The sequence below is a fragment of the Anas acuta genome, chromosome 5 (genome assembly GCF_963932015.1).
Source record: "Anas acuta chromosome 5, bAnaAcu1.1, whole genome shotgun sequence".
NCBI lineage: Eukaryota > Metazoa > Chordata > Aves > Anseriformes > Anatidae > Anas > Anas acuta.
In genome coordinates, this window is record NC_088983.1 from 6,443,360 (window position 1) to 6,460,797 (window position 17,438).

Sequence of the window (17,438 nt, forward strand, 5' to 3'; positions counted from 1 at the left end):
GGCTGAACATATATAAGCTGTTCTTGGCAGGCGTTTGTTGAATCTGTTTCTCAGTGAATATTCAATGTTATTCAACGAAAGAGGTTTCACGGCTTTACCGCGTAGACAAAGTCGAAGATTATTCTCACCAATATTACTGTTTAGTAGTTCTGTTTTAAGAACTACCAAGTCGTTTCTTCTAAAAATATCGTCTGGTTTTCTATTTTCTGTGTCTATGGAGAGCAGTCCATCACTGGAATATATCTAGGCTGAGAAGTTGTTTCGATTAAATAATAAAACAAAGCTCGCCAAGCTTTCCCGATGAACTGATGTTTTTTCCTCTCTTGAAATATCCTTCATTTTTATACATTTATCTTAAAACATGTCTGCAAAAGGGAACGCAGTTAGCTGGCTAACAACTTGACAGCAACAGCAAATGCAATTACCTATATTTTAAATCAAGCATGCCCGTTACTGCATCCTAAAACAAGATTTGTCATTACCGTGGCTGCTGCTGATAGTTTTATCTCAGCCTATTTTCTCTACTTGCAATCTAATAACTGTAAGTCATATATGTGATCTCTGCTTCCCGAATGCATTGCTTTTAACTGGCTCTATTGATTTTTTTTTTTTTTTTTTTTTTACTCTCGTAGTTTATCACAATAATTCTGAATTACAGTCCTGACCCTGAACTTTCTTCAGCTTAGTTAGGTACAGATGGCATTTAAAAAAAAAATAAAAATAAAATTGTTCTTATTCTTCTCTCATCCAAGTCATTTGCTAATAATACAGCCAGACCACTACAGGACCTTGCTTGAGCTGGCATCCTAGATTGACAGTAAACTACTTTTAACTGCTCTTGAAGTAAAGCAGTTATTCAACCTTCTGGTGATTTAATGTCAAAAATATTTCTCTGTGATTTGTGAGACTAGAGATCTTCTGTCACTGGAATATTGCTGATTCTCCTTCTCCAAAGGCATGAAGTATTTCTTTCCATCTATGGCAAATGACAAGATTATATATATATATATATATATATATATATATATATATATATATATATATATTTTTTTTTTTTTTTTTTTTGCTGACTTGTGAGCTTTCAATTCATTACAAATCTGATATATTTTTCTAACTGATCAATTGAAAAAATGGCAATTCTCCTTTCAGATTTTATTCAAAAGTAACAATTTTGTTTTTCTTCTCATAGCTGTGGCTTGATTTCTTCCAAGCTGCCTTCTGGTAGCGCTCTTGTAGGAAGGTCCTGTTACATAATGAAGAACAGTGCGTACAGAAAGAAAAACTCTGCTATTCTAGATGATGCTGCTATTTTAGAACTGAAATGAAAACAACACTGGGAAAACTTTAGACACCACTTCTAGGGTTTTCAGTTGGGAGTTGACAATTGCAGAGATTCAGACAAATATTTTTAGTGGCCTATGGTCACTTCTACTTTCCTATCAGTCGCAAACACCAAAGAAAAAGCAATGTCTATCTAGTTCACAACTTTAAAAGAATAATTCATGATAGAATAAAAGAATAATTCATAACATTCATAATAGTTAAATATTCATAGTTACTCAGTGAGGAAGTAGTTTGTATAAATCTCTGCTGATTGCCATTTCAGAGGTGAACATCAATTAGAATGTACTTGTGTGTTTTCAGTGATTTCAAACCTCATTTGCAAAACAAGCTTCACCCTGTGGCTACTGTTGTTTTGTCATCTCAGAATGCAAATGTGGTATTTCAGGAAGGTTTTTTTGCTTTTATATTCATTTTAGATTGCATTGCTTTATGTGTGTTAAACTCTTCATTAAACAGAAGATGCCTTTCCTTTCAGTACCAGTTATCGCTTCTACATCTGGGCTGTTCAAGATGATACATGTGTTTTATGACTGTGGTAGACATATGACTTCAGTTATCCTTACCTTTTTCTAAAGAAAACTTGTTTTTTTATAGGTCCTCGTTGCAGCTACAATAATTATCCAGAATATAGGAGGTAAGAAACTTCATACTCTCAATTTTAACTGAACGGAATATAATTTCCGCAGTCTGCAAAACTCCACAAATGTCCAAGGTGCTAATTAAATGCGAGTGTTTTTAAGAGTTTGATTAAGAAGATGGAAGACTTGCAGAAAAGGCTTATGTGATCATGCTAAGCTCAAGCGCTGCAGTCATGGGGTAGATGGGGAACTTGGTGGGGGCTGGTTTGTGTGCCTGGTGCTGGCTGCATCGCGTGACATGGAGCATATCCATCAGAGCTGGTGTTGCTGATCAGAGGGGGTTGATGAGGCATAATCTCCTCCCCGCTCTTCTGTACATTTGAATCTCGTAGCTGCATTTCTTCATGTCATCTGTTTTGTTTGTTTCTTTTGTAAAGCACTAATTTGTTTTAGTGATTTGAGTAATAACAGAGTGCTTAGCTGTGGAATTCCAAATCTGCTTTATTATAGTGGCTTTCCTTTTTGGTTTAGTTCAATACCTTGGGCTTTTGAGGCGGGCAGGTGTGTGCTTTGGTTTCCTCACTTTTGTCATGTGGGCAGATAATCTACGACATCATATGCCGGGTTCTCCACCTCTACTCTTATTTTGTCTTCCTTTGTGCATAGCAATAAAATAACACCAGCTGTGTGTTCATTAAAACAATCATCCAAGCATTTGAACTGTTAGTCAGGTATGTTTGCACAGAATGCTTGAGTTACTGAATAGTAGCGCCCTTAGAAATTAATTGTCTGTAAGCAGACGATGTTTAACAGGACATTTTATAATTCCTTTGGCTATTTCCTTCTGATCTGTTGGATTCTTTCTTCAGATGAGGAAGCTGTGTGAAAACTCCCTCCTTTCCATTCCCCACCACCACCCCCAAGATACACATACTCACCTACGATGCCAAAAGGAAACAGCCTTCCAGCATTGTTCTTTCCTTCAGCATTACCTATCAAGTCCAGACAATTCAGCAATCACTATTTGTTGTCACTGGATAGCGACCTACAACTAGACCAAGTTCCTGCTTGTAGGATAAAATTGGAATCCTTTGTTGTACAGCAATAAAAACTGCTTACTTTAAATGTCTGTTAAAAACCCTAGCGTTAACTTCAGGCAGGAGTGAACAGACTAATTCCAAGGTTAAGGATTATTTATTCATATGGGTTTTAGAGGTTGTTCTGTAGCAAGAACAAATTTTTTCATTTCCTTTCCTGTTTGAGTGGACCTCTAAATAAACAGTACTAGACAAGGAGGGATACACAGTGCAGGTTCTGGAGACTCTGGGATCATGCACAAGACTCTGTGGTCAAAGGAAATATGACTCTCATTTCTTCCTCATAGCAGTTCATAACCTTCTTGGTGTCATTTTTAATAAAATTCACTAACTGCAGAGGCCCAAACTAGTGTCTGCTGGATATTATCAAACTACTTTGTCTTCTGCAGCAGGCTTCTCTGCCAACAAGTAGGGCCTGTTTTGCCAACCAGTGGTTTTCTGTTTAACTAGTTAAGGAGGAGGTTTCTGCAAGTTGAAACTTCTCTTCCAGATATTTTTAAGTGACCTCATTTTGATGGAAGCATTCAAAACTCTTTTGCTTCTTCTGTTTCTAAGGGCAGTGTCTTCCATGTAAGGGAATGGTAGCACTTTATGCATCCTCTATGTTCATTTGCAGAATCGCTTGGGTTTGAATGCACTGAAATGAGAAAGCTGACTTTCCTTTTTCAAACTGGTGAGAGTAGGTAAAACCAAACTATTCCTAAGTCTATCATGAAGCATACTCAGTGAAAACATGGGTTTTCACATGCAACTTCAGCTTCCTTGGCACCGTTCTCCATAAAGGAGATCAATTGTGCCATCATTGCAGGGAGCTGTCACAGCTTCTGTTTGGTATTTAAGTTTCTGTCTGGGGTCAGAGCACCCAGCTATGGTGTTTTTCTCCTTAACAATTTCCATTTTCACTTCAGCAGAGTCCCAAGTTAGCAGAGCAGCACTGTGGCAGGAATGATCATTGCAGAACAGTCATTTTCAGTGTCACAGGCTCTTAAAGATAGGAGAGATGAAGAGCTCATCTCACAGTGAGCCCGAACTGTAGAAGAAATGCGTAGAAAGAAAGGAAATTTTTCTTGTTCTTCTGGCTCCTTCTACAGATTTTAAATGGGAATGGTGAAATCGGGGAGTGTAGTTTGTCCTGAATGGAAGCTGTTCTGGAATTAAGTATAAAACTTATGTTCTTCACTTTTTCCGTAGCACAATTAGGCATTCACCTCTTTTTTTGTTGTTGTTTTATGTCTGTTTGAAGGAACTAGCAGCACTGTGTCTGTTGGGCAGACTTCCAGACTCTGTCAACATCTTTATTTTCAGAGTAAGGCTAAAAATAAAATTGTTTTCTGTTACCTCCTCCATCATCAGACCTGGGTACATTGCATCATATAGTATCTTATTTCAAAAGTGATTGGAGAACATGAAATAATGAATGATGATTTATGATTAAAATAAACGACTTTACTAGGGTTATTGTCACTAGCAGCATCTAGTCTTGGCAGTTTTAAAGTTTGGTCTGATCACTTCTAAAAATTTTTGTGTGGAAGTGATTTGCATTTATTTGTGCCGGAGAGAGCTTTTTAACAATCTCTTTAATACGGTTATGCTTTCTAATTTGTCATCTTTGCTTTCTTAAAAAGAAAACTTGAATTGCGGGTTTGCATTTGACATCCTAATTGCCCACACTTACAGCTTTGTGTAGATAGGGAAGCTGATTTTTCTACTAGGAGGATACCCAAAGGGGGGAAAAAAAACACATTGATTTTGTACAGCTACAGGAAAGCAGTAGTTGTCCAAACTTAGAATAAATCATAAAATACCTCTGTGGTTTTTGTTTTGTTTTTTAAATAATTCAAGTTCATTGCCTGGAAATTTCAACCTGTATGTCTCATATGATCACTCAACTTTCATGCAGATTTTCAGCTGTGCTGGAACACTTTTTAATTTGTGTTACTTAGATAAACATAACACATACCAAAATCTATTTAAGTACCAAAGGTTAACTGAGGATGTATCCAGAGAATGTGTTGACTTTGCAATATCCAAATGTGAACTGAGGTCATCTTCAAAAATACCGTGATTTAAAGACTTCACAGAATTCATACAAAATCTTAGCTTAGAGTTTAGAGAGATTAAACTTTGAGAATGTTTGCCTAATTCTCCTTATGTCCATATGTACTTGTTCTTGCAGTATGGATATTTGTTACTAAGGGGAAAGGTTGAATGGGATGGCCAAAATTACTCATTTTATATTGTTCTATTTGTCAGTATTTTGGCCCAGGCCAGCAGCCCATTTGTCTAAATAACTAGCGATGAGTTCCGTGACCTGTCTTTTTCTCCTACGAGCTGGTTAGTGTGACTGTGGGATTACAAGTAGGACACTAAAAGGATGACTGCCAAACTGCTCTGTAAGTGGAGTGATCCTCTAAATGTCCACTTGTTGCCTGCCATGCAGAAGATCTTGCAGGATTTTGGATCTTTTGGATCTTGTCATGTGGCTCCTGAGCTCAGAGAGGGCCCTTGGTGCAGCTGCACGCCTGGAAGCATAGAAGCAAGGGAGGCTGCTATGGAAAACACTCCGGTCCGTGGCTCTGCGCCTCTTTTATGTAATCCTTCCCAGGAGCAACCGGATTTGGACAGAGTCCCTGCTATTGTCCTAACAGCGCTGTGCTTCTAGGAAGTGATGGATGAGGCTCCGCGGGCCAAAGCCCTGGCCTGGCACCATTCAGGCCTTCCCCTGGCCTGGTCAGGGAGGATCTGGGAGCTCGGTGGATGCTCTCCTAAGGAGCAAGGAGGGGAGTTTTTCCTCCTAGAGCTGTCACTGCTGATCTGACTGAGAAGCAGAGCAGTCTGCACTGCCGTGCCCTGGAGAAAATCATTAGGTATCTCAAAACGCAATGTAATGAAGTTGGAGCAGGAATTATTTCAGCGAGGCTGGTGGAAAACGGAGACAAACACAATAAAGCGTTGCACAAGAGCAGCTCACAATCTATTGCCAACACTAACAAATCTTCAGCACCGAGGTCTAGCAGGAAGTCTGTGGAGAGTTTTTACAGCGTAGTTCTCTGGGCTGCGGGCTGGTATTAGCTGAAGGTCGCCGCTGTCGGGAGATGCGGCTCATCACAGAGCGCTGGGTACTGGTGATGCACGGAAACATAAATTGAAACTGCTGAGAACATGAGTTTAATTATTTAAAATTTATTAGCAGTGGGATTAAGTGCAACAGCAGAACATGTGGTGCAGCCATGTAGCATAGGTGGTCTGTAGTAGGATTATTTTTCTTTTTTGCACGGGGCTTTCTTTTTTCAATTTCTAGCAGTAGGCTGAGGTGCACAGAGCTCTCCTGCTGAGGATCAGTGCGTGTAGCCAGCCTGCTTTGGCCTGTGCCCAAATGAGCCTTACAGCTTCTCTTTGGATCCACGCTTTCCAGGTAGCAGCCCTAATTTTACAAAAAATTGTAGGGTTTCTAGTATAAACAGGGTTCAGTTAAGTGTAATTTCTCTAACTGGTGCTTCCAGATTTCCTTTCAATATTCAGCTATTAGCATGTACTCGAATGCACGTGATTTTCCTCTTCGTAATAGTCAGTCGTGAGGAGAAAGGCTTGTGCTGTACCCCTCGAGCACTGCTGTGCCGCGGCTCTGCCTGAGCGCTGCAGGCGGTAAGAGAAGCTCTGGGATTAGCCCTGATGGGAGACGCAGTTCTTAAGCTGGATTTTACGGCCCATTAATACACTCAACACGACGGACAGCACATGGAAACCCTGCTCTGAACGTAATCAATCCTATCTATATTGCATCCTTAAGTCTGGCGAGCTCATACCCATCGCACGGGGCCTCGCTGGGTGCCTGCAGCGCTCCCGCACCACCACCTGCTGGCCTTGCCCGGTGCCTCCGACCCTGCAGGCTGCTTTTTGCTGTTTCTTCTCCTTTTTTTCTGTTCTGGAGATGGACATTGAAGTGTTTGACTCCTGATTTTACTACATGGGTTTGTGTGTGTGTGCTCCCTGTGTCAGTACTTGCAAATGATCTGCATGTGTCTAAAGACTACACCAAAACAAACAAAATCAAATGTAACCAGTGACCTTGTTTTACCAAGTTAACTGGGCATTTTTGTTTTGCCAGTTTTTTTTTTTTTGTTTGTTTGTTTTTTTTTTTTTTTTTTTTTTTTTTTTCCCTCAGCGTTCCTCAGTTCTGCAATTCAATTTTAAATGTATTTACAAGATTTGTCCCAAATGTAACTGGGGCAAATATTTTGAGAGAATAGGGGCTATGTTGGAAAACCCATCTTTTTCTAACCAGAGTACAGTACTCTATGGACTTTGAAAATAATTTTAAAGTGCAAATCATAAAGGAATAAAGTACAGCTTGTTACATGCTGAGAACTGTATCATTAATACCTTAAGAAATTACCAAGCTTCCATTAAGTATGGAAAGTCTAATTCTGTTTTCAAACAAACTCAGTGTTTGTTTTCACAATGCAGTTTGCTTTTAACCTGAAAGCCTAATTATCCTTGCTGTTTCACAGTGAGGATTTCCAGTGCAGAGCTGCCTTAATTAAGGGCAGGTTTGTCTGCTCCCATACTAATTTAACAATTAATGACCCGTGCTGTTACATTTCCATATTGCAGTGAATAGTTGTTGGAAAGGCTTGGTATTGTAGAGAATATTAACCCTGCTTTAAAAACAAAACAAACAAAATAATAACAAAAATCCCAACCTGAAGCTATACTTTGAAATATGAAGAGCTATGTGGCAGCTAAATTAGCATAACTGTGCAAATACAATTAAACTAGTGAAATTTTACTAAAATAAATCTGCTGTCTATGAGTTCCCTGGGGAATAACTTTTTCTTTCATTTTTCTTTTTTTTTTTTTTTTTTAAGCCTGCCATGGATAAATTTTCAGTGTAATTCAAATAAAAGCTAAACTTAAAAGGAAGAGGGAAGTAGGGGAGAAAAAATTCAGCAGGATGGGTGTCATAAAGTGCAGATCAGCAAAGTTGATGACCTCTTTCTGTTGTCAGAACTTGCTATATGAACAAGCATTCCATCTTTTTTTCACACATTGAAGTCTGCATTTCCCTTCTATATTTAAAAAAAAAAAAAAAAAAGAGACAAATGTTAAGCTTCCGCTAAGAGGAAATCCTAAGAACAATGCATAAAGTAATTGGGAAACTTCTTAAAATTGAATATGTGGGGGATTCATTGCAAAACAAAAACAAAAGAGCATGTTCCTAAGGATATATGATGTGGGGGCCAAAATAATTGATGGTTTTAAATGGCATCCATGCATCATTCCTGATGTTTTTGTAGTTTGAATTACTTACAAGGAGCTTGATGCAACATTCAAATACTTCTGACCTTGCTATTCTGTTCTTGTTCTTTGACTGGAGGGAAAAAAGAATCAACAACTTGCCCAGAATCCAGTATTTTGCTCTCTAGTTTCACTTTCTTTCTTGAAATCCTTTCCTGTTGTCCTTTTTGTCACCCTGTCTGGATCAGGGCATATTCAAGTTTAAACAGCCTCCCTTACCAACAAAGGGAGGCACAAGCCCAAATGGATTTGTCACAAGTGGTTGCTATGAAGGATCCAGCTCTCCTTGGCTCGAGCGTGCTGTGACCGATAATGTTTATTCTAGTGCTATTTCTGTCTCTCGGCCTCTAGTCTTTTCAGTATTTGGGGGAAAAGCACGGCTCTTATTGCCAGAACTTTTCAGAGAGTTAGACGGTGAGCATTTTAATTTATCTTAATGATCTGCAGGCATTTGTGAAGAATCTCCGTCTTACCCAGTACTCCCCCAAGTTAAAAACCAAGATTGCTCTGTCTACTTGTCCCGACTCCCAGATCAGCACACCTTTTTTTTTTTTTTTTAGTAGAATCTGAAGGGGCAGTGTAGTTGTATTGATAAAGCCTATTTTTACCCAGCCTCTTGCCTTCTCCTGCGTTTGGAGGGCAGCCTGGTTCCATTTTTGCACAGTGCTTAATAGCATGAGACGTATCTGCAGTGATTTAACATGATCAGCTAGAGAGGTAGATTAGGAAAAAATAACCAGAAGAGTTAGATTCAGTCCCTCTAATGAAATGAAGGGATTTATCACCAGCCATTTTCTAAGAAAGGAGTAACTTACATCTTTATGCATAAGTTTGATATAGACATTCTCTTGTATCATTACTGTGGATTTCAGCAACGGATCATTTTTGGGGCAGGATAGTAAGGAAAAACTGCAATTATTTTCCTGGTAACAAAAAAGACAATCACATGTTTGATTTAAGATTGGGGCTATGTTATAAGAGGTGTTTTGGGGACTAATTTAAAAACAACCCTGGCTTCTCTTTTCTCTAACAGCTAAAGGTGTGTTTGTTTTGTTTTGTTTTGTTTTTATTTATCCAGGTGGTGGCCCATATAGTTAGTGTGAAACAATTTTATAGTACAAAAAGGACATTTTGAATAATGCATGCAAGGTACATATATTTATAGAGAGCCGTATCTGCCGATGGCAAATACAAGTTATAAAAGTTTAATGCAAGTACCCTATTTTATATTTCACTTTTTTTTTTCTCATTAGAGTTAACACTATGTTTTTGGAACATAGTAAGGTGATAACTGTTTTAAGAATGTAATTTCTCACTGCTTTCAAGACAATGGTAAACCTCTATTTAGTAATAAAGTAGTAGTAATATTTGGATTTCTGCTGAATACTGTTTTAGTATCTGAATATTGGCTTCTACTAAATGCAGAAGTTTAGACCTGCAAAGTTTTCCATCAAATAGCTCTTGGTGCATGCTGTCAATATGTAAAGTCAGGGTGGAAAAATTAGAAAGCAACCGTATTAAAGTTGCTCACGTAGTTGGAGTCTGCACTCGTTGCATCTGCATGTTGCTAAAATCTCAAGTTACATCACTGTACGCCTTTCATTTTGCAGGAAACCTATCTCATTCAGTGGTAAAGATAGGTGTCTCATCTTGGAAAGAGTAGGTGATGTGAAGAAAAACTATCATTTTTGAGTTTAGGGGATGAAATGGGATGCAAAAGCAGTAAGTTTTGCTCTCACGTTACATATGTGAAAGAAGAGCAAACTGAAGGGAATGTTACTCCTGACATTTGCTAATTTTTTTGAACACTTCTAAAGAATAATATACATCTAATATAGTTTTTTTTTTGCTTGTTTGTTTTTAAACGTGATAAAAGGTGCCTTAAAAGTTAGCCTTTAAAATGTTACAGCTATTTTGCAAGTGACAGGAAGTCAATATTTCAAAAGTGGAATAAATCAAAGCCCAAGATAGGTTTTTTGTTGTGTTCACTTGTGCCACAGTTTAGCCTTGTGACTGTGTAATCTCTTCCTTCCGTTTTACATCAGGACTGCCAAGGGTAGTTGACATTTAATTTTTACGATACAACTTGACATGCTTTTGGTCACGGTGGGCATCAGGGAAGTTACGTAGAGTTTATTTTTTGCAGTGGAAGAAATGATTTTTTTCCTCTGGCATACTGTAAGCACTTTATTCCTACTGGAGATAATATTTCAGTTGCTGCGTCCTTTTTCAAGATACTTCTCTGTTTTGGTTTCAACTTTAAAAACAATCAATGTTCTGCACTCACTTTGTAGTGAAATGTATAATTTATAATGTATAATTTATTATGTATTATTTATTCATAGTTTATAGAGTGTCATAAAGTGGTTAGTGTCTTTTACTTCTTTCATGCTGAGCAAAATTTCAAAGATCTGTTTCTCATGAGAGGTACAGCTGCATTTGTAAATTAAAAAAAAAAAAGCAGGATTTGACTTTTTCAACTGTATTTAGTGAGGGCATCCTGCCCCAGTTTATTTAAGAGATTCGTGTCTTATCTGAGCATCAAGCTATAAATTACTTTTTTATTTATTGTCTTCGTCTTATAGAACAAACAGGAGAAGATAAACTGGCAACAAAAAAAAAATCCTACTATGTGAGATTGTTTCCCATATGCACAGAGAGGAAGAAAGATGCATACAAATGTTTAGCATGTGCAAGTTTCTTAGTGCATGATTGGTTCCCTACTTCGGAGTGGAATTCAGTGAAATAGGACTCCTCTTTTAAAAACAAAGAGTAAGTGCACAACAAAGGATAAGTGATCAAATGATTAGCCAGAGGCTAATAGGAATGCAAGGGAAGAGTGACAGATTGCATATTAGGAGGAAATCTGATCTGGAAATTAAATTGAAGCTTTCTGCAGCTGAGCCTGCAAAAGAACTAAATTTAAAATCTTCCTGAAGTACATAAATATATCAAAGTTCTGAACTGCTTGTGTAAAAGCATTGTAGAATGCAAGAAAGAAGGCTAAAGTTGAATTAAAATTTAGAGGAATCTTTCTTTTTCACATACGATGTTATGAAAATACATCATTGCTTAGGGTGAAATATGCATCTGCCTCTATCTTTAGCATAAGAAAGTGTGCTGATTTTCTTACAAATTCTGGTGATGTAAAAATGCACACGCTGCAAAGATCTGTGTGGTTGAATCTCCATTCTCCAGTATGAAGATAGGAGAGTAAAATCAGGACAGCAGATAAATACCTCACCACCACCAAGCAACAGCTACATGTCAACAGGGGGATCTACTCAAATACGAGAAAAATCAGAGCTTTTAATTATAAAGAAGTGAATATTTCCTTATTTAGTGACCTAGCAACTGTTTTTAATTTAACCTTGCGGTAGGTAGATGTCACTCTGTATTAATACAGTTCCCTTACTTTATGGGGACTGCAGTCCCTTTCTTCAGATTTAATGTTAACTGCTGTGGTACCGCAATGTCAGAGTCCACATATTTTCCAGGGTTCAAAACACTCATTAAAAAAAAAAAAAAAAAGCACTCTTAAAAAATGAGTTTATGGAAGCTTACTGTCTTACCTCTTAAAAATTTATGTTATTATTTTAATGCGTTAGTAGATACGACACAGTAAAATTCTAAATAATTACTGAATGCAAAACAGTAAAATTTGAGTGCAACAGATTAATTTTTGTCAAGCTTTAAACATAACTGAAGGCATTTGTAGGCACGTTACTAAAATTGCTTGCTTTTGACAGATGGAAGTTTCAAGGAGGCTTTGATATTTGTTGAATCTGTTTGTAAAACTTGATGCTTTGAGTGTTTCTCTGCTGGTTTCTGGGTCATATAAATGCTTGATGTTTATGGTAAAGCAAAAAGTGACATGAGCAGTATGTGAAGGTATCAGGTTAGTATCAGTTGTAATAAAAGTATAAGAACTCTTATTTAGGCCTTAGATCATTTTATGGAGTAAAAGAGAAAATTGATACTGTGAATTAGCTTTTGGATTTATTTATATGCATCATTGCTTTCTTATGAGTAGAAATATCAGCAATCATTCCCTTAAGAGTAGCTAACAGTTTCTCTTCATGTTCACAGTTTCTGCAAATCTATGCATGCAGTATAAGAAGAACCTTTCCAGTCCTGTTCTTGTGTTTAACCTTGTCATATATTTTTTCAGTGCAGCATGAACTGAACAACAATAAAAACTGAGTCTTCATGAAAAATCTATTTTATTGATAAACAAATCTCACGATTTACTCTCATCGTTGTTAACATCTAATAAAGAGTAGGGAAGGAGAAGTGCTGCAGCCTTCAGGTCTGTCTCTGGCTTGTAGATCCGTACTCCTAGGTAAAGGGCCTGTCCTGTGTTGTGTTGTTTTGTTAGTCCCTTGTCTTCTATTTTCCTTGTTTCAAGGCTCACATCGTAACAGCCTCTTTGGAGGCATTAGCTATCATCAGTACAATACTCGGGGATTTGCAGCTATTTTTAAAGGAAGCACATGAGAAAATAAATTTTGACCCTGGTGCCATGGTGTCTAATATGTGGCTGAGATGTTCCAGTCGTGACCATGCTGGTTAAGCCATGCTAATTGTTACAAACAGAGATACTGGTATTCCTCTACTAAATCTGCTCTGCTTCTGTTTGCAGCTATGTCATCTTATCTTTTAATTGTTAAGACTGAACTTCCTGGTGCTGTCGCGGGCTTCTTAAGTGGAGACGAGAGCGGGTAAGGAAAAGTGCTTCAAACCTTATGTATTTATCTTGAAGAAGAAAGTGGTTCAGGACTGCTGAAGGAGATGGGTACTGACACTTCCCTCTGATCTCACATGCCAAAAAAATTAGTCGTTTACAGGAGTTCTTGGAATAAGAAATGTATTTGGCATGTGTAAACCTTCTGCCGCGCGCACACAGAGAGCCTATTTCTTTCCTCGTAGTGATTTTCCATCAGACGACCTTAAAGTCAGTGGCAAAACTCCATCTAAAGAAATCTCCCTTCTGTAAAAATTTAAAAGGGGAAGCAGAGGGGGACAGGAGGGAGAGGAGGAGAAACATTTAAACTGCTGTCATGTTATCACTTAAAATATTTCAAAACCACAGTACAAAATCCAGCAGACATTCAAATTTAAATATTTTGTTGTCTTGCTCCAGTAATTGGACTTGCCTTGGGAAAAATGCCAGGTTTCCAGACTCGGTTTATAATTCCTTAACTTGGCTCTCAGTAAAGAAATTATTCTTCGCAACTGAGCTATAAAGCTGTATGTAATGAGTGCGTCCCTCAGATTTCTATTAGAGCTGTCGCAAAGAATCTGTGCCTGCGCTAAAACAAACATTGCAGCTTCAGCACTGAAATATCTTGTTCAAGTTGTTCCAGTGCTGCTGTCACTCATAACAGTGTATCTTGCACTGTGTCACTGCAGTTTTTCCAAGCTGCTATTTTCAGATGTTTTGAACTCAAAACTTTCCCTAGTTTGAAATTTGCTGAAGTTCTGTAAAGGTTGTGGGATGTTTGTACTGTACTTGAACGTTTTGTTTGAATTTTTAAGTTGAAATTCGTTTTTAAAAGTTACTTTAGTTCAAATTATATGTTTCATTTATATTTTTTCAATTTTATAAGGTATGCTTTGAAAAATCATGTGGTGGTAATCTTCCTGCCCTCCTTATACCCTCACAATAATATATATTTAGTAGAGGGCTTTAATAAACGATTATGTTTCATGTGTAAATGTCATTTTTAGTCTGTTAATGTATCTTTTCCAGCTGTGATAGTCATTAGCATTTCATTCGGGTTTTATCACCTACTCCTTCATAATTGCGCTTTCAACTCCCTTGTTCATATAGAGCAGTGTTGAGCCAGCTACTGTATCTGCTGGGTGTGTGTTCCCGTCTGACCATTTCTGTATTTTTAGCATAAAACATCACTTACTGCACTTTCTTTGAATTTGCTGTCAGCCTTGTTAATGCAAAGTGACTTTTCCCAACAAAAATACACCTTTAAACAGCTTATGAGCACTCTTAACAGGTAGAATTTGGAGGTCCCACATGCATACATATTGGCCAAAATATTGTTCAGTCTAAAAAAGGCAGTGTAAAAGACTCTTTTATTAAACTACCTATTAGATAATGCTCCTGCCAGCGTTTGGTGTTATCAGGGTCCTGATGCAAATCTTTGAGAGGAGAGCACTGGTGAACACGCAGACAGGTTGCAGTGGCTGAGCCAGTTACTACAAATGATGTGAGCCACAGTAATTCTCATTGCGCTGTCAGCACTACCACCACCCATACTTCTTCCTTAGCTGAAATTACAGTTTGGGAATGAACTTCAATTTTGCATTTAGAAAGAGCTGAAATTGTTCATAGGAATACTAACCACAGCTCAAATGGCAAGTTAATTTTCAGCCAAGGTCTTGTACTGTTTCTGCGTCTGTTACTGGGAGTTATTCCATTGATTGATGTTCTTTGGACACATTTTGACTCCTCTATTCTTTGCCCTAGCAAATTATTCAAATGCAGTGGTCAGTTGGTATTCCAGCCGCAAGGACATAGCTGACTGTCCGTGTATGCCCACGTCCATATTTCATATATTATGTTGCCTCATTTGTTGTCATGATGAATCCTAATCTTTTGTCTCCATGCATTTCTTGATATGGAATATCAATTCTAATATCAGATATGGAATATCAATTCTAATATCATTTTCATGGTATTAGAGTATCTATTCGCTAAGAGATCTTAAATTGTACAAAATTTTCCAACACAAATAGGTAATCAGCAAGCCAAAGCAGCAGCTTATGTATGCAAAGGGCATAAATATTGCCTGCTTTGATTAAACTGTTTTAGCTGGCCTACTTGTTTCCAGATGTGGTTACACAACTGCTCTGGTTTTAAGTCAGTGTGGCATCTGATAGGCATTCATTTGGGTGCAGAATTTGTCTTTAACCGTAGTTAGAATTTATCAGATGTGTCAGTGAAACTATCTGTGAAAAATGTTTCATACTCATATGCCATCCCGAAGCATACTTTGAGGAAAGTCACCTAGAGAATATTTTGCAAATTGAATTACTCCTATAGCTAAAGGTAAGCAGGTGTGCATGTGTTTGAAAGGATCAGACCCAGTGTGTAATATACCGTCACGTCTTAATTAAAAAACAAAAACACACAATTTAAACACTTGTTAATTGAAGCTGAGATGTTTCACTCTGTCTCCATAACAAGAATTGTGCGTAGTCTTAATGACATGAACATAGTTTCAAATGAGGATTGCGTTAAAAAGTTGTAATTTGTGAGCCCTCTGTTAACATTTAATGACCCCGTCAGGGGGATATGATTGATGCAATTAAGTTGTCTTGCTTGTGTGTTATATAATTGATATGGACTGAGAGTAAGATCCTAATTTAGAACATATGAATCTCTTGTCCTGTTGCATTCAGGAATGAAATTAAAGCAATTTATAAATGTCTGCTTTTAGTTAAAATATGGGGGAGGGAGAAGGAACATCTGCATGCCAAAGTATTTTCAGTAGAGGCAAGGATTTATATTCTGAATTTCATACTTGGAATGCGTTTATCATGTAGGATTATATCTGCAGATTAAACTGATTTTAAAGGAAATATAAACACATTTATTCTGCCTTTGGAAAATAAATATATTTCTACAGTGGTATTTTGGGAGAAAATAGACACGTTTTTTGATAACCAATAGCTGGCCCACTGTTCTGGGTGGATTTTTTGTCATTGTTTTTTTTGGGGGGTGGGGGGTAGAGGAGTAGGTTGAGCTCTTATAAATAAAACATTTTTTTTTTCTCCTTCACATCACCTCACTGAAATTTTACTCTTTCTTCTTTCCCTTCCACCGTAAGTGCTTTTGTTTTCATTTACCATAAAGTAACCCAAATCATTTTTTTCCTTGGGCCTGTTGAGCTTGTGAGCAAGTATGGATCTGCTGCATGTCTTGAATTGGGTGACTTAAAATAGAAGCCCCATGTGTACATGTCTGAGGCATTTTAGTTACCCTTAAGCATAATGTTTCGTTACCTTTAAGCATAATTCTTTATACTTTGCCTCCTGTTGCTCCTAATATGCACATCCACCATACTAGGAAGAAAGAAAAAGTTTAAAACTGTGACCTGTAAGTGTCAACGGTATTACTTTCAACAATATTAACAATAATACTACAGCAGGCGGTTGATCTTGGCAAAGCTGCTTTTTAACTGTAGCAGTAGCACATGTAGACTAGTAATACATTTTTTGAAGAGTGATGTATTTTGAGTTATTTTTAATACAGATATTGTCACGTAAGAGTTGCTTTGATTCAGAGAGGGGCAAGATTTCTTCAGCCTTGAAATTCCTCTGTTCATTTACGTTACATGTATTTATTTAAACAAGTGACACAAGTGGTTGGCCACCATGTATGACAGTCGTTCATATGTGTATGTGGTAATTTTCCTTTAACGCAGGTGTTACACTACTCTCCTTATGATAACTTGAGGTGCTGCCTGTTTATTAGGTGCTAACCATATCCTGGACTAAATAAACTTGAAGGTCAAAGGCCAAGGTGTTTATAGGTAGTAAAGTCGGAGGCTGATGTGCAAGATGTTTATCAGTACAGGATATGGTGGTTACCAAGTTTGGGGGAGCCACCCTCAAGATGTTTCTGTTTCTTAACAGCTTACACATCTGTACTTTCCTCTGTCTGAAGATGAGATTTCCACTGCATTAAGACTTCACATGCCTCTATGGTGCTTTTTATATGTATGTCTTTATGTATAAGCATTGTAGTAAATCTCATTATAATAATTTCCATCTCTTTTGTCTCCCAGTTGTTGCAACAAATGAAGGATCACTGTGCAAAATTAAAAATAAGGAAGTTTTTTTTTTATTGCTGCTCTTTCTCATTTTACCTCTGGACAGGAAACATTTCGAATTAACTTAAAGCTGATTTTCTTGGAGTTTTCCTCTATTATTTGAACCCTGTGGTGATAGGAATAATGAAACTTGGGCAGAACGGAAAGTTGCCGTGTTTAGAAAATATAATGGAATTTTTAAACCAATGGGTTGACTTTTGTTTTGTTAGCTTTATACTTCGTACCTCTTGGAAATGTTGAGGAACTAAGTCATGCAGGAGTGATAA

The 17,438-nt window shown here is 37.5% G+C and overlaps 1 protein-coding gene across 2 annotated transcripts in view; it reads left to right on the forward strand.

Annotated features, from left to right (window-relative positions):
* Window positions 1-17,438, forward strand: part of SLC38A6 (solute carrier family 38 member 6) — a 44,913-nt gene that overhangs the window by 6,456 nt on the left and 21,019 nt on the right. For both annotated transcript variants that reach the window (XM_068682474.1, XM_068682473.1), the window contains 2 exons: window positions 1,939-1,978; window positions 12,960-13,038. In XM_068682474.1, coding sequence (XP_068538575.1) covers window positions 1,939-1,978; window positions 12,960-13,038 — 119 coding nt within the window. The remainder of the gene's footprint in view (window positions 1-1,938; window positions 1,979-12,959; window positions 13,039-17,438) is intronic.